The sequence below is a fragment of the Xiphophorus maculatus genome, chromosome 4 (assembly GCF_002775205.1).
Source record: "Xiphophorus maculatus strain JP 163 A chromosome 4, X_maculatus-5.0-male, whole genome shotgun sequence".
Classification (NCBI taxonomy): Eukaryota; Metazoa; Chordata; class Actinopteri; order Cyprinodontiformes; family Poeciliidae; genus Xiphophorus; species Xiphophorus maculatus.
The window spans coordinates 12,831,969-12,856,944 of NC_036446.1; the positions used below are offsets into that span (position 1 = coordinate 12,831,969).

At 36.0% G+C, this 24,976-nt stretch overlaps 1 protein-coding gene across 1 annotated transcript in view; it reads right to left on the reverse strand.

Moving 5' to 3' along the window:
* The window catches only part of galnt2 (polypeptide N-acetylgalactosaminyltransferase 2), a 74,965-nt gene that overhangs the window by 18,158 nt on the left and 31,831 nt on the right, over window positions 1-24,976 (reverse strand). The window contains exons 2-3 of the mRNA XM_005804218.3: window positions 18,122-18,209; window positions 5,839-5,992 (exon numbers count right to left, since the gene is read on the reverse strand). Coding sequence (XP_005804275.1) covers window positions 5,839-5,992; window positions 18,122-18,209 — 242 coding nt within the window. The remainder of the gene's footprint in view (window positions 1-5,838; window positions 5,993-18,121; window positions 18,210-24,976) is intronic.

Here is a 24,976-nt window from a genome sequence, read left to right on the forward strand (position 1 = left end):
ACGGCTTCCAGATGTGATATGCCAAAAAAATAGCAGAGTGTTTTTTAAGCACTTAGAGTGTTTTAAGAAGGGAGTTGAGATCCAAAATGGAGGCACAAAAAATTGTCCCCTTTAAATCCAGATGGATCTGATTCTGCCCATAAAGGCATGGAGACGAAGCATGAAAACACACAACATAAGCGTGAAGACTGTTGCTCTGATGAAGAAATCCTGCCCAGTAACACCAGTGACACCATGCAGACTGGAAGCAGTGAGCCCAGTGAACCCTGTGACAACACTGAATACTGTGCTGGACCCAGTTCAGATAGAGGATGGTTTCCAGCAACCACACCTCATGATTAACTCCAGATGTTCAGCCAGTATAAAATGTGTAAACTGCTCCTAAATTTATTTTTTTAACAATTGTGCAACTTTATCTTCCTGCTGAAACAAATTGCTAGAACAAATGATTCAGTGTCTTGCAAAAGTATTCACACTCCGAACTCTTTCACGTTTTGTCATCAGCATATTTATATAATTTTATGTGACCATCCTTCCACTACTGTTCAGTGCAACTAATGATTATTTTGGTAATCAATTAATTCATGGATTATTCTCATGATTAATCAATTAATCAGACAGAAAAAAAATCAGTTAACTATGTAAGCCTTTTTATACAACATTAGAAATACATTGAAAAATGCAAATAAATGATTCAATCAATTTAAGTAAAATGAACATTTCATTGTCTAAAATGCAATAAAGGAGCATTCCTTTTTAGTGAATACTTAATTTGTAGCTGAGGATGCATCTAAAAAAATACTGATAACATATAATGTATAATTTCTGTACAGTTTTGGCTTAATTGCTGCTTTGAATAGGTTGTTTTTTCAACAAATGTTTTTTGAGTCTGTAATCTACAGTTAATTAATAAACGATCATTTAAATAATTCATCACGATTAATCTGATTAATTGTTTCAGTCCTGATTAAAACTACTGACAGGTGATAAAAGAACAATCAGAGGTTTGAGAGTATTAATGCTCCAACCTTTTGTCCCAAAAATACATTCAGAAGAGCTTTAGCATTTAAACCGCCTGTATTAATCTTGCAGAAAGCCGTTCCGGTTCCATTTATACTGGAATGGCATAAATACATAATCTCACTTTACCACAACCTTTGTCGAGCCTACAAGCACTTTTGATCTGGTCTTGAAAGTGCTGTGACCCTGGATTAAACCAACAATAAGGAAGCAATCAGAACTGATGCACATTGTGCAAATGACACATCAGTATTGGATCAATGGACTCGACCCAGCGCCGTCAGCGGGCTAATGGCCCAGACGGTCTGAGTCAGATCAATATATGAGCAAGCATGTCTGTGTTCATAGAAACAACCCAAAAATCACAGAGCACATCTCAACAGAGGCTGCTGCCATAAAACCACTGAATGGATTTAATGACTTGCTCCATTAGGATGATAAATGCAGCGCTTACACGTCACTGTTTCAAAGGGAAGATGGTCCATACAGCCGATGAACGGTAAGGAAATTAACAAACACATTTCACTGGATTATTGATGAAAAGCTTTAAGCATTTCTCCAACAAAGACACAAATATTCTGCAGTATTTAAAGATCAATTCAAACCTTTGTACAAGAAAATGGTTGACACTAAATATGATAAACTGTCTTTGTTGGATAGCATTGTTAGCGTCAATGTCATAATTATTATTGTTGTTAATACTATTAGAGCTACTATTAACATATCATTGAATGTATTGCATTAGTCAAGAATCTGGAAGAGAAATACTTATAAATAGGGTGACATCATTTTGTATTGTTGCTGGAGAAGGAGTTGTTTTTAATAAGTTTATGCTGCTACCCACTCGTTTTATTGTTTATTGTATTGCTATGATTTTATTTGTAATTTATAGCGTTCAATAAACTTCATAAACACCAAAAATATGTAAGTTTAGCAAGAGAATGATGCAAAAAGTCAATGAAGTTGGTCCAGATTTTAAAGTTAACAATAAAAAAACAGATATAGAAATGATCGATTCAGAGTATTCTCATTCCCTAGGACATAAAATGTTCCCGTCTCTTCAGAGTAAAGCAGAATGTCATCATACTCAGCATCAACACAGAGTAAGAGCATCGAATAAAGCCAGAAAACTGTGACAGCTGAACCTGAAATCTTTGCGCATCACGGAAAAATGAAGATGGAAAAACAGTGTGAGAACATCTAATCACAAAGAATCAGCAACATAATCTGGTTTTTGTTCTGTTTTTCTACATCTGAGAAAGTTACAGACAGCAATATAACTGATACAGACATGAATGTTACATGAAACTAAAGTATCGTGGAAATATTGGAGGAAGGTAACGTCACAGAGCAGAGATGGCTATCTGACAAACAGTGGTGTTACTCCACAAACGTTCCTGTCAACAAAAATGAGCAGTATAAAGAACAGATTTAAAATTTTCTTCCTGAGAAATGTTCACAGACTGAGGTGGCTTTCTGGGTGAGTGGGGTCTCTTACATCCCCTCAATTCAGCTTGATCTAACAGCGTAAAAAAACAAAAACACAAACAGATCCCACCCTGAACCTTCAAGATGGAGGCAGAGAAGATGGAGAATGTATTTGATTGGATGGATTTTCTGAGCATTATCCATCCAGCCTTATATTTCAGCTGAACTTCTCTATAGCTCTTTTTTTCTGGTAACTTTATCAGATTTTAAATACCAGATTTCGGTAGTAATATGTTTTTTCAGTTGTCTAAGGCAGTCTTTCTCAAACTGTGATCCGCGGGCGCTCCCTAGTGGCCCGCATGGTATTGCATGTAAAGGACCGTTTATTTGCCGTGACGTCAGCTCAAAGTGCGACGCCACAGCTAGCTTAGCAAAGGACTGCGTTTAAAAACAATAATGGATAAATGGCTTAAAACTGGTGTTCTGTCAGACACGTATACGCTGTCATTGCCATATGATTTTATTTAATCAGCAACATAGAATCATGACGTAGATCCTCATACACTTTATCATCAGCTGTATGACATCCTGACTTAGTGGTTAACTAGTCAGACCATCACCAAGCAACAGGGAGGCGAGTTTCACACGGCGTGAGTTGTAGTTGACTGCAGCTGCAGCTAGACCCTGCTTTAAATACACTTTGAAACTACGACAATGCATGTATATCCATCTAGTTATCATTGAAAACAATTTGTTGACTTCCTTTCGTCATAACTTGTCGCGTATGCTGAACTGACACCTCCTCTATGCGCATGCGCAGGCATGGTACTCACTGCATGTATCCTATTCTGACAGCGTATGATAATCTGATAAGAGCACCGGGTCACTCAGATGAAAAACTGACAATACTGGTGGACAGAAAGCAATGCCAGGATTACTTACATGATCGGAGGAAGTCATACCTGCTGAGTACTGATGAGTCATTCATGAGTGATTCGACTCTTTTGAACGGCTCTGTGCCTGAGACCGAGTCTCAGTTGGTGGGAACAGTTATTTGATTTACGAGTTTGCTTGCTTACAATGCTCTGCTTACACGTCAACAGCTATTGTTATTTTTATTTAATCAGCAAATAAATACAATTAATAAAAAGTGGGGGATAATTTTTATATTTAATAGCGGAGGATTTTTATTTCTGCCAAAGCAACTGAAGTCTATTCTTTTCTTTTATTATGCTTCTAAATTACAAACGGCCTTAAAATGTTATTAATGTGCACAACACTTCGAAGCAAAGAACTTATTTTTTGATTTCCATGTGTTTGATGTCCACATTTTCATAATCTATAAATAACTAAAAAAAAGCCCCAATTGTTTATGGTTTTGTTGTGGCCAGTCACATTTACAAAATGGCGCCACCCTTCTTAAGACGAACAAAGGAGACAACAATAAGTGAGTTAAGAGACTAATATTTTTGTTTAAAGTTGTACATATTAAGATGTTGTGTTATTGAAGGGGCAATATCAAGTTAGGTGATCTGTGAGTGTTTGTTAAATACGCTAATTGGTCCTGAAACCTGAAAAGGTTTGAGAAACTCTGCCCTAAGTTGTTATATTGAATCAAAAACAATGGATATGTATGTGAACCCGCCTACATTGTGTGTGTTAGTGTAGGGAAGTCGGTGTTTCCCCGGTTCGTTTTTGTCTTTTAACAGGAAGACGAGGCGATAACCGTCTGGTCTGATTTATCAGCGCTGTGCTGGGAAGCAAAGAGTTATGAGCTGCCCTTGCAAAAACAGTTGCACTTGTGAAAATATTTTTACTGGCTTAAAGAAACCACTCATGTGAAATCTAATTATTTTTAGCAACCATAAAAATAGCAACAATGGGTTCCACTTTTTTGTTAAAAACATTTTAATCTAATGTGACTTACTGTGAAAATCTGGATAACAATGTCAAACTTCTAAAGTCAAAATTTTTTTTACAAAACAATCTTATTTTGTTTTTAAAAAATCCTCAGCATTTTCATTCCATTTTTTTATATACAGAGAGAATTCAGACCTCTATTATTTTTAATTCTACAACCACACACTGTAATGTACTCAATAAGGATTTTATGCCAAACACAAAAACAAAGTAGTGAAAATTAAAAAAAAAAAAAAAAAATTAAAATTGCATTTCATTTCAGTTGCATTTAATCCAATACCCATAAATAAAATTGTGCAACTAATAACCTTCACAAGTCACTTAATTAGTGAATAAAGTCCATCTTTGTGCAACTTTATGTCAATATTTACACAGTTATTCTGTGAAGAGTTTTGCTGAGGAGAATCAGTAAAGGTCAAAGAAAACATCGTAGTTCAGAGATAAATGTGAGGAGATTTAAACAGGATTAGACCACTGAAAATGATCAGTTTCTCTGGTTTTACTCTTTATAGGTATATGTTTGGTTAAATGAACATTGTTCTTTTATTCTATGAACTACTGACAACATGTCTATGAAATTCCAAGCAAAAATTTAGTTTGTATTATCAGAAAATGAGAAACTGTGAAAATAAGGAAAAAGATGCAGAGCTTTCAGACCTTAAATAATGAAAAGAAAACAAGTTAATGTTCATTTAGAAACAACAATACTAATGTTCTAACCCAGGAAGAGTTCAGTAATCAGTATTTGATGGAATCACCAGGAGGTTTTCAATGGGTCTCTTTATTTTTTCCAGATCTGTAAATCGTAATAAATTACTCTGTTTGTGGTCGCAATGTGAAAAATGAGCAAAAGATCAAGAGTTTGCAAGTTCCTGTGTGGGCCTGCTAATGTCACTTATTTTATGTAAAGTGACTATTAGCTTCCTAAAGGGAGCCCATTTCGCAGTGGAATAATGTAATTGTTACACTTTGTGATTTCAAATTAAAGGTTAAGGGAAAGTGGTTGTGTAGAGGTCAGGCTAGTAAATGGGATTCAGCCCAAAAAGAGCTTAATACCAGTTTATCTGCATTCAAATGTTAAGGCTAAATGGGATGAGCGGGGCATGGCATTCTGGCTTAGTAAGAGATAATTTACTCTGATTAATTCAGTCAGCGGTCTGTCAGTTCGTTTTTATCTCCTATGAACCAAACAATCTGCAGCCATCACTGGCGGAGGGAGGGGGGTTGTGTTGCTTTATGCCCTTGACATAAAACATCAGTGAGTCTGCTCAGCGGAGACTTCCTGGTTTTATCTCTCAGATAACAATGGAGGGAGTTCCCAGGAGATCGTATCCAGTCTGGTACCAATTAGTCAAGCTGACAGGCGACAAAGAGCAGCATGAAGAAACGCAGTCACACACGCAGCAGATGTCATTAACAGGAACAGCAGGGGGCCTTCACTGGCTCTCCTCTTTTACAGCGGATGCTTACTGGTCGTGTCTGGTGTCGGGAACGGCTCGGTCCATTTGGAGCTTGTCGCTCTCCACCTGGTTGAACTTGTTTCTGGCGTAAGGATCCTGACCCGGTCGGACCAAGGTGGCGCCGATGTAAAGGTTCTGGTTGAAATCCTGCCAGCGCACCTTACCTGCACACAAAAATCACAGTAAAAATGGTAGCAGACCTTAAAGTTTTTAGTTCCCAGGTGAAGCAACGACAAACAAAAACAAAAATGTGTGAAACTGATGAAGACAAACCTGCAGAATTAGTGTTCTTTATACATTTTTATGTTATAGTCGCAGAAATTCAGTGTGTGTGAGACAGGAATCTTTCATTTTCATTTCTCTATCTTTGTTTGCAAATTATTATGTACAAAACGGTTACTCTTGTAATGACTATTTGTCCAAACACTCAAATTCAAAAATCAAAAAACTTAAAGACTTAAACGTGATCAAAACAAAGAGTGAATTCAACTCAAATAGTCACTGATGCACCGTGGATTCTGGCTTACGCAGCCCAAAAGGTCAAAAAGGGTCAAAATGCAGTTCTTTCTTTGTTTTATTTCACTGTTCAGACAAAACAGGTTACAGGATTCTGCTACTGCTCTTACTCCGGGCTGGCCAGCTGACCGGCTGACTGACAGAAAACCATATGACCACCCACGTGCATAAAGAGCTACCTATTTATACCGTAAAACACCCACGTCCCAAACTGAAATTAATTAACTAATGAAGTGAATCACTAGCCAAAAACCTATTCTAAATAACAAATTAAACAAAAATTCTACTTATAAATCAGCTAGAAAATAAGCAAAAAATACAAATAAACTAAATAATCTAAATTCTAAGATTTAACTGAAAATGGAGAAATAGCTCCTTACAACTCTGTTCTCAACACGTAACGTTGCTTAAAGTGCTGTCCCTGATTAAATAAATTTGAACTGAATGTGTCAAACTGTTTCAAAACTCACAAGTTATAAGTTTAAAAAAATCAATCTAAGACCAGAATAATTAAACAAATTTTCTTCTGTTTTGTGGTGTGTTGCCCTGCTTAAATGTTTCAAATATAACATTTAAACTTCAGTATTCAAACCCAGACTTGACTACTGCCTCAGCTCAAACAGAACCTGTGAGACAACATTGGCACAAACATACAGCTTTGAAAAGCATTAGTAGAGCCTCCTACACAACCCTCAAGAATGCAGCAAGTCGTTTCTGGATGGTAAATCAGCAACAAAACACTTGTCTTCTCCAGCAGCCATTGTACAGAGCATGCAGCGGTAAAACCAGCTGATCAAATGTGTGGGATCTCAGCTTGGGTTGCTAGGTAACGGTGCAACAAGATTAACTTATGGCCAAAAAACAGCTTGGTGGGTTTTTTTTAAGAGCTTGGTCTGTTTTTAGAAGCAGTTGAGAACTAAATGGAAGAATAAAAACATAAGTGAATTTCCCATAATAGGTCCCCTTTAAGATCAGTTTTCATGATTTAGGAAATGAAAAAGGGTTCCTCTCACATGTGCCAGACATTTGGGAAGATGTTTTATTGACGGATGGATATTTTGGAAGGCGTCTAATCCACAAAGAACATCATACCACCATTCAAATACATTGAGGGTAGTGTAAGTACTTTACATTTAAAAGCTTTAACCATTTAACTTCAAAATACCAGCGGAGAACCTTTCAGATTAGTCAGTCCTTCATCCCACGTCGACAGCGTCCCTCAGCCTTTAAAACGTGAATGTCCCTGAAGTGTTAGCATGCTCACAATCTTAATGTCAGTTTTTCAAAGTTATGGGATTCTGTACTTATCTGTAGCTTCAGAAAACACCACAATTTTTTAAACTCTAAATGTCGACTGACAAGAAAGAAAACCACACACTCATATTTAACAGCTAAAGAAGAAGTCAAACTAATTTAGGAGTGATAAACTGTCAGTAACGTCCAAAGACTGTCACAAAGCCTGAAAACGTGTTTTTGTACTGGACAGTGGTGATACTTCACTGGGAGTAAGAACTGGGGGCAGCAGCCCGTCTGATGCAAGACTCCATCAAGTGAGGCAGTGAGAGCTGCAGCTCAACAAGGCGGCGCTCAGAGAGGCTGACGGAGAATTTATGCTGCATGTATGCATGAATATGCTGAGTAGGATTCATGGGAAAAGAGCGAGGACACATCATGAACCGCTGAGAGTCAGGGGGAAAAAAAAAGCTTTGTGTTCGCACATTTGCTGCAGCTTTAAACAATATGCAAACCAACAAGTGCGGTTTATTTTTAAGAACAGATATTATTATGGTGTCTTCAGATGCAGTGTGACCAGATTTCAGGGAGCAAACTGCGCTGCAAACTGAGTTGTCACATTTAATTTCACAGTTTAACGTGGATTAATGACGCGCAGAAAAACACAGATATTAATACGACCCATTAGTACAGTTCAGCTGCTGGTTACTTGAGGGAAACATGTGGAAATGTGAGATTACAGCGTCTCTCGGCGTAGATGAGCGTGTGTGCTGCAGACAAAGAAACGAGCCACTCTCAGAGGAGGGGAGAGCGAGTCATTCATGTGTCTGGCATGTTAATTAGAAGAATGATATACAACAGAACTGGAGACGCCGTAGCATGTGACTGCGATGTCCTTGCTGATATATGTCGGAAGGAGGAGTAATTAATCAGTGTGGAGAAATTTAAACAATGATCTGCATGTTGGTTCCTCCCTGAAGCACTGGACTGTTGGTGGAAATGCAGAGGTTATAAACCTCAATCAAATGAAGAGCAAAAACGATTAATCGTGATGAATTGAAATAATTGTCAACTAATTTAGTAATCAATTAATCATTAACTGGAGTATGCAGACAAAAAAACAAAACAAAAAAAACTAGCCATTTTCTGAAACAACATAGTCAGGGAAGTAATCAAGCCAAAATAAAAACTCTTTTTCTGCAATCAAAACTCTCCAAGTGGCAGTTTTAGCTGAACCTGGTTCAATTTGGTAAAAAATATCTTCTGTTAATCACCTTTTGCTGTCCAATAATTAATCAATTGATCCAAAAATGAGTCCCAGATTACTCTTACACTGTACTGATGTTAAGTTCAGCAGAAAGATGAGCTTTTCACTGTCTTGTATTTTTTTTTATCTGCAGATGGATTCTTTGCTACAAATGATCAAGCATTCAGTAAAGAAATGTTTATTTTCTTGTTTATTTGCATCTTTTAATATATATAAAGGTTTACGTAGTTAAATTAAAAATCTGCAGAATGTCGCAAATTTTTTAAAATCTGATTAATTGACAGAATAATCAATTACAAGTTAATCTCAGTATATTAGTTGAGATAATAGACTGTTGAGTTCATGACAGTAAAAACATGTTTGTCTTTTTTATGGGTTGCAAGGAGAAAGTCTCTTCTCTCCAGAAGGAACATTACAGCAACACTTAGTTTGTAAAGTTGCACCTGAATAAATGCATGAGACAGTAATAATAATAAAAAACAACACAGCCTTTCAGTAAATATGTCTCACACCTTAATCTTACAGTGTAGTGAAAAGTGAATATGCCAGAAACGATAAACGATTAATTGTTGCATAAATAAATGCAACAATTCATCTATTCATCTTTAATATGAATTTAAAGTTGTTAAACTCCACAAAGAACATCATATAAACATTCAAATACATTGAGGGTAGTGTAAGTACTTTACATTTAAAAGCTTTAACCATTTAACGTCAAAATACCAGTGGAGAACCTTTCAGATTAGTCAGTCCTTCATCCCACGTCGACAGCGTCCCTCAGCCTTTAAAACGCGAATGTCCCTGAAGTGTTAGCATGCTAATCCCATAACTTTTTCAAAGTTATGGGATTCTGTACTTATCTGTAGCTTCAGAAAACACCACAATTTTTTAAACTCTAAATGTCGACTGACAAGAAAGAAAACCACACACTCATATTTAACAGCTAAAGAAGAAGTCAAACTACTTTAGGAGTGATAAACTGTCAGTAACGTCCAAAGACTGTCACAAAGCCTGAAAACGTGTTTTTGTACTGAACAGTGGTGATAAAGTTGTTAAACTTTAAATTTATATTCTCTCCACTTCTCTCTTTCTCATCAGACATTAATCTGCTTCCAACTCTTCCTGTGACATTTAGCCTCCTGGGAATCATCTGTGTTCGGTTGGTGGCTCCATCCAACAGGGGAAACATGCAGCGGAGGAGTTCTCCACACGTGGAATATAATCAGTGCACATGATGCTTTTGCTGCACTGCAAAAACACAAAATCTGACCAAGTATTTTGGTCTAGTTTCTAATATAAATATTAGTACACTTGAAATAAGACAGCAAACTTACAGGTCACTTTTAAGCAAGAAATAGGAGCTTGTTTTAAGTTGGCACATGGTTTCACTTATAACATGGAGAAAATGTCTTATATGTAAAATAATCTGCCAATGGCACTAAAACTTTTTCATTAATATAAAAGAATCATTTACAAAAAATAAGCTCCTATATCTTGCTTAAAAGTTAGTTAGTTTTATTTCAAGTGTACAAAGATCTTTGAATTAGAAACTAGACCAAAATACTTGGTCAGAGGTTGTGATTTTGCAGTGTGCAATAAAAATATCTATCAAAGTTAAAGCACATTTTGTTGACTATTCTTATTCTTTTCCTTGATCAAAATGTCCCAGCCTCTCTTTAGCGTCTTCATCAGCAGTGAAACTCCAAGCAGCAGGGCCAGTATATTACTGGCATGCAGAATTTGTAAAACTTGAAACTTAGCAGCAACATATTGTGCCGCTCTGCTGCAGTCCAAACATTACATTGCACATGCTGACACCGTTATGGCGATAAATGTGTAATAAATTGTGCAGCTCTGCTGAATCGCTGTAAACGTTCAGCTCTTAAGATTTCTTCAGTCTTATCAAACATTCTTATAAGATATGAAAGCTGCAGGTTTAGCATAAATGGGACTGAATTTACAAAGTGAGAAGGCAACAATAAAGGCCTAGATTACATTTTTGCTTCAAATTAGCAAATAGAAAATGTCACCCACCTATAAATGTTGACTTTGTGCAGAAATAATGTTAAAAAAATAAAAAGCATTTTGTTCTCCAGTGGTTTCATGACTTTGGTCTGCTGTATCCTCCGATCTGCTTAAAGCTTCATGTTACAAACCTGACTTTTACTTCTTTCATACATAATTTAAAACATGCTTAAAACATTATTAATATTTTCTAGATTATATTGTCTCATATGAATACTTCAGCAGAACGCAAGCTGACCTGAATGCAGCTGATCTTACAGATTAATGCAAAACTCTGATCTTTACTCTTCTGCTGCTTTATTGTTATTCACAAAGAAACAAAACTGGAAAAAAGTAATCTAATTGAAAGTTAGCTTTGTGTTTTGTTTGTCAAGTTTTTATCCCACTGAATCAAATCTGCATTATCTTAGTTCTGATTTTCATAAGATGATCCACTTAGTAAAGGATTTACGAGTTATGACGATTTATTTCTCTTTCTGAAAACTTTTCTTATTTTAATGGACCCTTTCTTGCTGGGAAAGTTTATTTATTTGACATTTTCCCTTCTCTGTAAAGTCCAAGGAGAAACATCCGTCTAGTTTAAGTCAGCAGTTTATTATCTCCGTTAGTCTGAACTTGTCTGCCTGCAGTGTGATCTGTGGAACCTCACAGATGTTTGAACACTTTCTCTTTCTTTTGCCTCTCTTCACTAAGATGCTCCAGACTGAAAACATTCAGGAAGTCATGCTACGCTGATGTGTTTCCAAGCAATAGATGAAGGATTTATGTTCAGAAATGCTGAACATAAATACACATCTGTCCTAAAGTGACACCACAAACACTGAACAATGGTGCATATTTATTTCAACTGGAGTTTTAAGTTCACTGTCCTTTATAAGCAGGGAAATATGAAAATGTTAAGATAGACTTGCAACCACTCAAAGCAATAGACCCTTTTCACAGTGACGTCAGACAATGGCCGCCATAACTCAAAACTGGGTATCTTTACTTCCGGTGTGATTTTGCCTTGGGAACCAAGCTGAAAACTTCCCGCATTCTCATAATCTTAAGGATATAATAAAAGGTAAGTTTAATAATAACAGCATTTAAGTGTTAGATAGCTGTTACTAATCATTGTAAATTCACCATTCTCTATCTGTGTATAAAATAAACAGCCTCCGATCGGAGAGTAAACCACCTAGCAGCAGCTTTAGCCACATTTAGGAAAAATATACTCTCTGTCAGCGCTGTAACGTTTAGAGGTTCACTTTCTGTGTTTTATAAAACGGTGTTTACGTGTTAGATAACCGTTATAAGTCATTGTCAATTTACCATTCTCCAACTGTATTCAAAGGAACCAGCCTCCGATCATGAGTAAACCAGCTAGCAGCAGCTTTAGCCACAGTTAGGAAACATATACACCGCCGCCTGTCAGTGATGTAACGTTTAGAGGTTCGTTTTCTGTATTAATGGAAAATAAAAACAAGACAAAAGCCACAAATAACAGTTGGGCTTGACGATATTTCTGTTTTTCCAGCAACAAAATGCGCATCTCCATGCACTGTTCATGTTTCTGTCACTGCTAACTGTCACAGAGTCTCTCCCAAAGACGCAAAGAAGGAATAAAAATAAATACACAAGAAAATATTAATGTGCAATGATTTGGATAAATAACTTTAATCTGATTACTGGATTTGAAATACGAACTCGTTAGATTATTCGTTACCGAAAAAGTGGTCCGATTAAAGACATTACAAAGCAGCGGCGGCACCGGACATCTCTGCTTATAACAAACAAATCCCTATTTTATGGGATGAGTGGCAACTCCAGTCTATAATTTAATAATCTGATCAAGATTAGAGCCTAAAACGTTATAGTTCAAAAACAGTAAAAAGGTTTGGTTAAGGAACAGTTATGTCACGTAGTTAGCTAGCTAACAAAATTCACTAATGCTAAGCTAACGGTTACGCAAAACAAAAATACCTACCTTCATAGTCAAACAGGTATTGTTCGGTGAAGAATTTGTAGCCTTTGTCTAATTTAGATTTTTTTGTCAGAGAGAACTGGTTTGCAAATCGTGATATATCTTCAAATCTTATTTTAGGCAAATGTTTTAGAGACTGTGTAAACTCCATGCTCCGGTGATCTGTCTGATCAACATATGCTGTCAGATTTATACATCTCTCTCTCTCTCTCTCTCTCTATATATATATATATATATATATATATATATATATATATATATATATATATATATATATATATATATATATATATATATATATATATATATATATATGAAATAGACAACTTTATCATTACTTACTATGTACACCGGAACTAAGGATACACAGCTTCGAGCCAAAACGGAAGTTGTGTGACGTCATGTGAAAAGGGTCTATTAGGACGGAAACGATTAATCAAATTAATCGTGATGAATCGATCATTAAAATAATCGTCAACTAATTTTGTAATAAAGTTATCATTAACTGGAGTATCCAAACTCAGAAAAGGCCATTTGTTGAAAGAACAACAAACGTGGAATCAGTACAAAAATTTATATATGACAAGTTATACATTTTTTTTGGATGTATTCTAGCTACAAATGATCAAACATTAACCGCAGGAATGCTGTTATTGTCTTTTAGGAAATAAAACGTTTATTCTCTTGGCTTAAAACGTGGGAAGAAAGAAGCCGCTTATAGTCAGAAAAATACACACAAAGGTACACATTTTTGTCTAATACTGATTATACATAGCTAAATAAATACTGACAGATTAAAAACATGCACTCCATCAGAATAAATGAACAATAATGTTCAGTTTTTACATTTCTGGGGAAAAATATTGCCCTCTCACAAGTTAGACACATTTTAATGTGTCTAACTTGTGACACATAAACATTTTTCCATCCTTGGCAGCAACAACTGCCATCAAGTGTTTGCGCAAAATGTCGATGAATCTGACATCACTGGAACTGGAGTAACTCTGACTTGCTCTGCTTTGCAAAACTGCTTTATTTCAGCTAAATTCGGGCATTTAAAGCAAAAACGACCTGATTAGGGTCATGGCACAGTATCTCAGTTTGGTGGAGGTCCAGACATTGACTAGGCCACTCTAAAACCTTCATTTTATCTTATTTGATCCAATCAGAGGTGAACCTGCTGGAGTGTTGTATAATCTAAACGAGTTTAAAGGTCAGTGACTGATGGCTGGAGATTCTCATAGCATTATTTTTAGAAAAGATGTTTGTGTTATGCCTAACGGGATAAAAAAAAACTTTCGTCTCATCAGTCCACAGAATATTTTCTCCAGAGTCTTGAGAATCATCCAGATAATGTTCTCTATAAATTACATGTTTACTAGAATCAGACCTGAGTATGGTAAGTGAAGCTAAAAATTAGCTTCCCAAAAATGTCAGGTCAGAACATTAAACTGATGTACCTCAAAATTTGTTTTACTGCTAAAATTCAATCCATTTGATGCTAACCTAAAATTTGCTTCTTTAATCAGAGGTTTCAGATCTGCACATGGCCGCACAACTAGTTTTAGAGCAAAACTAATTTTTCCTTGCCGACCATCTTGAAAAATGGTCATCATTTAGAGATTTTCAGTGGCTAACACTCTTTTTTTCCCCAAAAACATCTGTACCAAAATTATGATAAAATATTGAATTATGGGCTGCACTACAAGTGTGAGGCTTCATTTAAACCTCTGAATTGGACAAGTCCTGATCATCGATGAACAACTTGTTCCTAAAACACATTAAAAGATAAGTTAAACTATTTATATTTAATGTGTGTATGATAAAATGTGATCTTTAAGGAGAACATTTATCATTCCAAGCTCCATTAGAGGGCCCAGATGTTGCATCACAGCTGCATCGTTCCTTTTTGTGCAGGAATGTATTTGGAAACCTGGTTCATAAAGAACTTACTGACTAACATCTGGGCCAGAATCAGCTAAAAAACACAAATCAATGGAGCCTAGGAAGAAAACAGATGGTTTCTAATTTTATACATCATAATATTCATAGATGATTAACTTGTTGCAGCCCATCTTTCTAAAGTAAGAATTATTATTTACAAGTGGGAAACACTATGGCACCTTGCAGACATTTAGGGATACAAACATTTGATGATGTCATAACCAAGGACGAGTGTCAATTTGGGGTTGGTAAGAAATTAATATATATGAGCAGTATATTTCTTATTGGATAACTCACAATGCAAACACACAACAAAAAAGCTGAAAAAGAAAACAATGAACGTATAGAAGGGGTCAAAGTTCACCTCAATGAAATGAAGTAAAAGTTCAAACAAGTGAGAGATTGTAATAAAGAAAGTCAACAAACCATTGAAGTATGAAATGGGTTAAGTTTCCCTCATGTCTGCAGTACATTACACAAATATTGGTCTGGGTTTCAAAAAGCATGCATTAACCTTTAACTAAGCATTAACCTGAATCCCATTAAACATTTATGTGAAGTGTGTGAGAACCAAAACAGCTACTCAGCTTACACTGAATAAAGATGATCAGCCATTCAGGAAACAGGCTTTCAAAAATTATGACATGGTAACTGTGCTGGTTTAGTTCATCTATCTGCTTTAAATATTTTAGTGTGAGGACTTTAAGTGCATTACAACTTCCAGAGCGACACATTTATTAATAGCATGAGGAAAATGCTCCATCTTTACATTTTTCACCTCCTAATCTTTTCATCTTTTAATCTTCAGACCTCATTTCCAGGCCCTTCTCTTCCTCCATTTCTCTCTGCTTATCTCTGCTTTTTTAGGTGAGTTACTGTTGAAAGTTATACGTGAAACAAATTCAAGCGTGAAGTCTCCCTGAAGTTGAAACGTCCTGATTTCTACGGTTGGGTGAGATGAAAGTGTTCAGCAGATGCAGGTCTCAGTCGTGTGAGGGATACGAACAGGCTACTGTGGCGCTGAGTGTAAGTGGTAATGAGAGATAATCAATCAGCCATGTTCTCCAGCTGTTACTCTCAGTTCTACTATATGCCAAAATATCTGATATAATGTTTCCCAGGTCAGGCTGAATACGCAATACTTTCTGACATTATTACCCGTTTATCTAAAATCAGCATTTTAGCTAATTTTTGAAATAATACCTAAGTTTAACATATCATGCTAGTCAGTATGATAGTGATAACTCACATGCTACTGACAGCATCTTTGCTAAATTTAGCTTATAATGTTTGTATGTTGATTGGCGTACGTTTATGTCAACATCATAGTGACATTCAAAACTATATCGGTAGCATTTAAGCTAACATTAGCATTTTAGCTAATTTTCATGTAAAAGTTAAGCTTCACATGCTGAATGGAGTAAGTCAATGTTAGTCAACATGCTAGTGATGCTATTGAAAGGCTTTTATCTAACCTTCACATTTTCACTAATTTAGCTTAGACAACAGTTTGCATATTAGATGGAGGAAGTCAATGTCAGGCAACATCATTGCAATAGCCTACATACTTTCATTTAAGCTAACATTAACATTTTAACTAAAATGTTAATGTTTAGCTTTAGCTTTACATGCTAAATGGAGTAATTGAATGTTAGTCAACATGCTGGAAATGGGCTGTACGCTGTTGAAAGCGTTTTATTTGACCTTTGCATTTAACCAATTTTAGCTTTTACACACTAAATGGAATAAGTTAATGATTGTCAACAGGCTTGTGATTCCCCACATGTAATTAAAAAACATTTTAGTTAACCTTAGCATTGTGGCCAATTGTGGCAAATTGTACACTATCTGGAGTAAGTCAATGTTAGTAAACATCCTGGTCATAGCCCACATGCTAACCTTAGCATTTTAGCTAATTTTAGCTTATCCAGTGTTTGCATACTACATGGAGAACGCTACTGGAGGGCATCATGCTAGTGATATCCCTCATGCTAATGATAGCAATTTAATCTAAAGTAGCACTTTAGCAAATTTTGATATAAATACTATACTTAACTTTCTGAACGAACTAAGTAAATGTTAGTTGTCAATATTGTAGTGACAGCCAGGTGCTATTGACATCACTTTAACTAACTTTATTATTACTTGATTATTTTAGCCAATACACACCTGTGAGTTTGTTACTGACGATCAACATGCTACAGAGAACATTTTAGTTAACTACAGCCTTCTATTTAACCACACAGCTCACATGGTTAGCAATTAAATTCAGTCACTGCTAATAAAAATTATTTTCAGGGATGTTTTCTCCATTACAGAAGGACTGAAACTAATATTGATATGAGAAGTTTTATGCACCGAAATCTCTCAAGTTGATGGAAGAAAAATCTGTAACCAATGAGGAAATATTCAAATGCAAGCATGATCCCCTGGGGGTAAGAACTGTGGTGAAATAGTCAGAAAAGCAGCAGAGGAAAAAAAAGAAACTAGCCTCATGATTCCCCTCATGCTGAAATTATGTTTTCCCAAATATAATGCTATCCAGCAACAATTGCACAATTGTCCTGGAGATCACAGGGTGGTTTTAATTCTGTCTACACCGGTCTCATCACAAACTAGAGGCACTCTCACACTTAAAAAATAAATAACTATAACTTACATCCCGCAAATAAAAATAACTGGACATGAAAATGTTGAGAAATGTGGTGTAACATTGAAAGAACTGTATTTGTTTCTTTAAATAAACAACAAATATTCAAGAATGTGTAGCAATTCCCAGTTGAAGTTTAACATCTTGGACATAAATACAATGTTGATATATAAATGATATAAATCATGATGGATGCCAGCTACTGAACTGCATCCTGCCAACACGTCCTTTCAACTTGTGACACAATGTTTTGTTATTTAACTGTGTGGGGGAAAATTGCATAAAATCTATCAAGACTTCAACTGAAGCTACAGCATTCATTTAAACCGAGCCTTGCTTGAATAAAAACATGAAGGAAATGTAGGTGGAAACAAATGTTCTCATCAGCCTCGCCTTTATCAGATTGCACCAAAACCTGCAGGTAATCAAGATTGATTTTACATAATAAGATGAGCACCAGAATTTCAAAGTGCAAGGACAAAGAGGTTTAGAAAAATTACAATTGGGCTGAACCAAGACTGTTACCTTCAACTGATGCTGAACATTAGATTTGTTTTCTTTTTTTAATTCTAAGAAAGTAATAACCATTATGTAAACAGCTTGGCACGTTTTTCTCTTGCTCAGTTTTTGTTCGGTCTACAGATGATCTGTGAGCTCATTGAGGCGAGGTCGTTTGAGGAGGTGTGTCATCCCACCTGGTGGCAGAGCGTCGATGGTGTGCGCCTTTTCATCGGCGCCGTGAGATTTTCCCCGGCTGGACGAGTAACTGGAGCTCCATTCATCCTGAAAGCAAACACAAAACAGACATTTCCACTTAGATATTTAACAGATTGCTATGAGAATCTGAGTAGACCAAAAAGTTTGATTTAAAACAGAATGTGAATGAAAAAGTACAGCGTCTGAAATATTCGTACTCCTTGAACATTTTACATTCAATCTCCAACTATGGTTTATTTTATGTGATTAGATCTTCACAATAACAAGTGATGCTGGATGATAAATTGTCCCAGAAGTTATTGCAATAAACAATAATATTGTTGTTTTGAGACCATTTTTTCATGCAATTAATTCATTTATTAAGACAGGTTTAACCATCACACAGTAGTTCAGCTGGTTTTATTTAAGGATTTCCCTGGATTTAGCTCCATTTATCTTCCCATCAACTCTGGGAAGCTGAAGAAAAACCTTCCCTACAGCATGATGCTGCCATCAACATGTTTCATGATGTGGACGGTGTTTTCACTGAGTTAGTTTTAATAAAAATAAAAATAACGGATCTCAAGCTCCATCCATCCCTGTAGTTATTCTTTCATTCATCATCAGTAACACTCTGTTGAACATTATTAGCTTGAATAATTTCTTCCTTGAATATTTTACTTTTTCATTTAAGATCTGACAAATTTCAGTTGAAACGTTCTCTTTTTAAACCACTTGATTCTCTCCTGTACTGTGAATCATTCAAGCATAAGTAACAGTGTTTTATTTTAACAACGTTATAGATGTGAGGTTTGCCAAAATGTGTTTACCCTGTGAATTTATTTTGTTTAGTCAACAAGTTGTTTCTCCAGACTTTAAGTTCTGTCTCTTGGCAGTTACCATAGTAACCGGTACGTGACGGCTCCTCCCTCTTTTTTCTGTTGCTGTTTGTAACTGTGGTACGTATCAGAATCAACTCTGTTTTCTTTACAAGTATTATATTTTAACATATATTTTAGATAAATTTAATCATGTACAGTGTTTCACGAGTAATTTTGCCATGTTTTGTATATATTTTTAACCTGTTTTCATTATTAATGTTGTCCATTTTAGCTATGTTTAATTTGACAAACGTTAACTGCTGCTAACTGCTCATCAGGAGATATTGCTCTGCAGTTTGTCATGAAGTCGACCTACTGAATTTGAGATGAACATAGGAAGGCTACACATAAACATACCCTGGACTATAGACTATAATTAAAAATAAATTATCCCATTCTGTCATCACTTCAGTTCTCTACCCCTTAGACAATAAATCTATCAGATTTCACCTCATTTATGGTGTAATACTGTCATGGATACGAGCTAAATCCTTAAAAATCCAGACATCTTTATGTTTCAGATAATCCTTCACTGAATTATACAACAGGACACCTTTGCCTTTGTCTTTACCATACACCGTTACAGAGCCATCCATCTTTGCATCCACATTAAAATCCAGTGGATCAATAAGCAGAGAGCCAGAGCAATTAGTACCATTCATTCCCTGTTCAATCTTGATGCACTCAGTTTAATAAAACTGCTGTTCAACTTTTTTTTTTACCCACTAGTTCATTTTCACCTTCACCCTCTTTCCAAATGTCTTATTGATCCATTCTTTTACTTTTTACTGCTACAGGATGATTAAATGCCACCACTGCAGTGTTCAGCAGGTATTTACTCTGAGAAATAATTTTCTTCTCTTTATTCAGTTTCATCATTTTTTAAGCCTTTTCAACACCAGCAAGAGAAAAAAAGAAGCGCTTCATCATTTGGATTCTGTGTCTGAGTTATTTTATTTCCCATTCTGTGGAAAGAGCCGGAGCCCACTCAGTCCAAAACCACCACATTTACAAAGTGTGGGAACATAATTCAAAACAACCATACACCAAAATGTTTACACAAACATAATGACTCGTGAGAGTTTAGAAAAGATGAGTCAGACAGATGGTAAAGGCTCAGCGTGGGATGAAAATTAAAACTGTTAGTGTTTGTCAGATTCAGCCATTTTAAAAGGGGAAAAGAGGACAAACATTTAAAAAGCTGCAAATAAAAAGTTAACTTTTTACAAAACGATCTTGCTTTAAAGTGTTACAGCTGGTGCTTAACGTTCATAGCTATGAGTATTAAACCAGCAAAACGTCACCTAATGTAGTTGTGAGATCAGAATAATCCACTCAACTACAGTTAAGTAATAAATTTAACAAATTAAAATATCCTCTTCTCCATCATTGTAATTATTATGGGCTACACCAGTGGTGTCCAAAGATTTTTGCCCTGGGGGTCAAAACTGGGAAAATTAAACTACTGGTAGGCCAAAAAAATTATTATTATTTTTTTGTTTGTTTTGCCTGCTCAGCAACTCAATACAGTACATCTGAATTGGTTGAAGCTAAAAATACCACTGGAGGAGTTTGGGTAAAACATATTTGCAGACAAAGATGGGTTTTGTCGTAAAAGTAAAATGTATATGCTTTGTAAAATTTTTGGCTTAATTACTGTTCTGAATATGTTGGGTTTTTTCACCAAAAGAACTTGTATATGCATCTAATGATTAATTGATTACTAAATTAGTTGACAATTATTTCAATAACTGATTAATCACCAATAGTTTCAGCCCTGCTTAAGTTTCCCTTTGTCCGTCCAAAAGCCGATCCGTCTCTTTAAATCCCTGGGAGCTTCCCAGCCCACGGCTCAGCCAAACTACACAGGAAACTCCACACTAAACCTCCGTTATAGAAACACAGCTTCTCATTAAAACATCCTTCAAGATGCATAAAATCTTTGCATCGAAGAGCAAAGCCAACATTCAGAAATGTCCAGGATGAAACAGCGCTGGTGTACGACTTTATAGAAGGCCTTTACCACCTCTAAGTTAGAAGAGAGAGAGGTAAAAACCTGCATGCATCACGTTTCCAGTTAAGAAGCACGAGTTACAAGCCTTTTCCCCATATATAGAAGGAAATGCCAAGCTGTGACTAACAACATTAACTCTGCTCTTGCTGATTGTCGGTAAATGATGACTGCGTGAAAACAAGCCTGCAGCATTAACACCGCGACCCTGCGAGTGATGCAGCTAAATGGCATTCAGCCATTTCAAATTAATTATTTACTCCTCCTGCTGCGACGTACAGCCTGCCTTCAGTCAGACCTGCAATCCAGAAGCAAAACCGCCGCACATTAAAAACCTCAATTGACTCCAAGAGCGTCATGCTACCATCAGTGCCTCGTTTGACTGAGGAAGCGAAGCCTAATGGGACGAGGCGGCGGCGGCTCAGGAGTTACAGCAGTTTGACTCCTGTAATCACTGGATCCTTGGTACAGCCTGTTAACGCAATGACACTAATAAAAAACATACAGCTAGAGAAAATCACTGCAATATAAAGCAGGTCGTGCTTTTTTGTGAGCGCCAGGATTTGTGGGAAACTGTAGCTCAACACCGAGAACAACAGGACAGAACACATGAGGAGATGAAGGGGAAAAAATGCAGTGCTTCACCAACATCTGGATGTAATAAATAATGCTGATTGAATCATGATTTAAAGGGGCAAAAACAAGGAGCAGATGCAAAAAGGTAATTTTTTATAACAGGCATCACATGAGCGGTCCAACCCTCAGCTGCCTCTGAAACAATAAGCCTGACTAACACGAAGCTCTGATAAAAAAAAAAGACAAACAGTTAAACAGTAAAAGTTGTTTTATTTGGACTCAGGGCACCCTGCTGTGGTTACTTCCAGTCAGAAGTGGGTCAGTAAGAGCTTAGATTCTCATCATTTTTGTCTCCTGGCGTTAAAAGCGAAAAAACAAAAACTTGACTGTGTCCAAATTTATGTTTTTGCTTATTTCTTAAAATAAATGTTTCCTCAGCTGTTGCTAATCTTAACAACTAATAATAATCTATGATGCCATTTCTAATATTTTATTAGTGCTCAAATAATCAGAAACATGTGAGGTCCAAATGTTAACAGTTAGGGAAATTATGTAAATATTGGCTGTCACGCTCTAAACCTCATCACATTTGGGATATTACCACTGCAAATCTCAATGGATTTTACTGGGACTTTATGGGAGAGACTAACAAAAAAAATGAAACACAAAACTTACATGTGTTTTAGGAACACCTATTACACAAAATACCTAATACATAAAATGTATTTTATGACTAAGTAAAAAATTGAAAAACATTTTTATATATTCTTTTAAGTGTTAGAACAAAGTAAAGATAACATTTCTATTAAAAAAGTGAATACACTTCCATTCAGAAAGAATAGTTTGTAGCTATGTAAAGAATAAGAAGAATAGTCATATTCTTACTGTGTTGTACCATTTGTGTTATTTGATGTGAATATCCTCTAAAGATGTTGCATAAAAACTCTGGTAGATTACTAAAACAAACTTTTCTGGTACTTTTGTATGTAAAACCTCTGCTCAGTTATATTACTTAATATTCAGTTTATAGAATATTCACTGAACTCTGATCCAGATGTAGGCAGAGGAAAGACCTTAGCTCAACTTCTCACGGCCTGCTAAGCTAGGTTGGTGGAATCAACGGACTCGCTCACTCTTTGGTTACCTAGCAACTCACTCATTCTTTGGTTACCTAGCAACAACCTGCTGAGTAACTCGCGCAGAAGCAGTTTAAGATTTCTCCACTGTCCTCATAACTGCTTGAAAATAATAATAAAAAACAACAGCCTGAAGTGAAAACAGTGGATAAACAGGAAGGATCTCGTTACCAGTTTGGCAGTACTTCAGATATTCAAAACAAAAAAAACTGATCAACAATTATCAATGTCAAATGCTATGAACACTTATATTGTGATACGTTTTTAAGCTGTATCATCCAGCCCTACTTTGGGAGCAACGTCTCGAAATTAATATTAACATTTGGTGATGGTAGCATGATGCTGTGGGGGATGCCTTTTTTTCAGCTGTTCAGAGTTGAGGGAGTTTAAGACAGGATAAAGAAGATCTGCTGAAATCTGAAAAAAAAAATACCTCTCTGTGCCGCTTCTCTGCAGTCCTGGCTGAGGAATCGCTGCTGCTACCCAGCTCACAATTAAGGTTGGTGTACTTTTAATCGTCATCTCTCTTTCATCCCACCATCTAGCAGTTACTGTTTGTCTTTTTCTACGTTTCTGCCCTCTGTTGTCTGGCTTCGCTATCTATGGTGGATCTGCAATCTCACAGATGGTCACGGCACATAAAGGCAAATAAAAAAAAACCCTTTCACTTCATTTAAATATTTTGGACTGATTTAAACACACACACACACACACACACACACACACACACACACACACCCACACACACATTGAAAATAAGGCTTAGTAATTGTGCAAGGACAAATCCAAATCCATGAAACCCTATTTGTACTAGATTTTTGCTGCCAAAGCAAATATAAAGAGAAGTACAATTTTAGAGCTTGGGTGAAAAAGCAAACTGGGTAGATTAGAAAATAACTTTTGAAACATTTATGTATGTCTGCATAAACGTTAGTGAAGATTCAAATCATTGTTTGCTCATGTTTATTTGTGCCCTTAAACTGCAAAAATACAAAATTTTACCAAGTATTTTTTGTCTAGTTTCTAGTGGAAATAACTAAATATACCCCAATAAGACAAAACTAACTTACAACTAACTTTTCAGCAAGATATAGGAGCTTGTTTAAGGTAAATAATTATTTGATATTGAGGAAAAAATACTTGTCCCATTGGCAGATTATTTCACTTATAACAGGACATTTTCCCATGTTATAAATGAAATAATCTGCCAATAGAGTAAGTACTTTGTCATCAATATTAAGGAAATATTGTGTTAAAACAAGCTCTTATATCTCGCAGAAAAGTTACTTGTAAGTTAGTTTTGTCTTATTTAAAGTGTTTTGAGATATTTGCACAAGAAGCTAGTCCAAAAATATTTGGTAAGATTTTGTGTTTTTGCAGTGTACACCAGTGTGCAAGTATGAAATCAAATCTCTCCCAGTATTTTTAAAGTGAGCCTTTATAAAAACTGAACTTTAACCCCAGTGTTAACGTCTGTGGTCAAGAACTCTGACCCTCTTTTAAAGTGTTTTGCACATTTTTGGCCTTGAATCTCTGTTTTCCTACTTCTTTTTTCTCCTGTTGAGACCCACTGGTTTGTTTTTCTGCCTGTTTTTTTATTCCTGTTTATCTCTGTGCTTTGGTGTTGGTTAGACGCCAAAAGAAGAAGAAAATTTATGTAGGCCAAAAAAGAAAGAGCAGTTGTAGAGTTGTTCAAATTCATGTTTTAACTCAATGGGGTAGAAAATTGAAAGAAGTGAGAAGACAACTGACTTAATAAGAAATGTAATAGAAAATAATAACACTGAAAATGCGCTCATATGTCAGAAATCACTCCTGTTTCAGGTCGACTGAAACCAAATTAAATGTCTAAGCCTTTTTCTTTGCCAAGTGAATGAACGGCACAACACACACACAGATCCAGGATTTTTTTCTTTACAACTACATTTGCGCAGGTGAGGGTTCATACGCTCAACATCCCAGGTAACTGTCTGCAGGTTTGTTTGTCGACTTGTCTTATCTGAGCTCCTAATAATCAGAATAATCCACTCTAATCTGATCACATCCGCTGATAGATTACAGCAGATACGAGTCAAGAGTTCACCAGCGACAGACAGCGACTGCAGATAAAACATACTAGTGGCTATGATACATTTTGCTGGACAATAAATTGTCCCGATAATAACTGCGATAATAAACAATAATGTAAAAACAATAATGTTTTGAAACCATTTTCACGTTATAAATGGCATATATAAACTTTAATTTAAA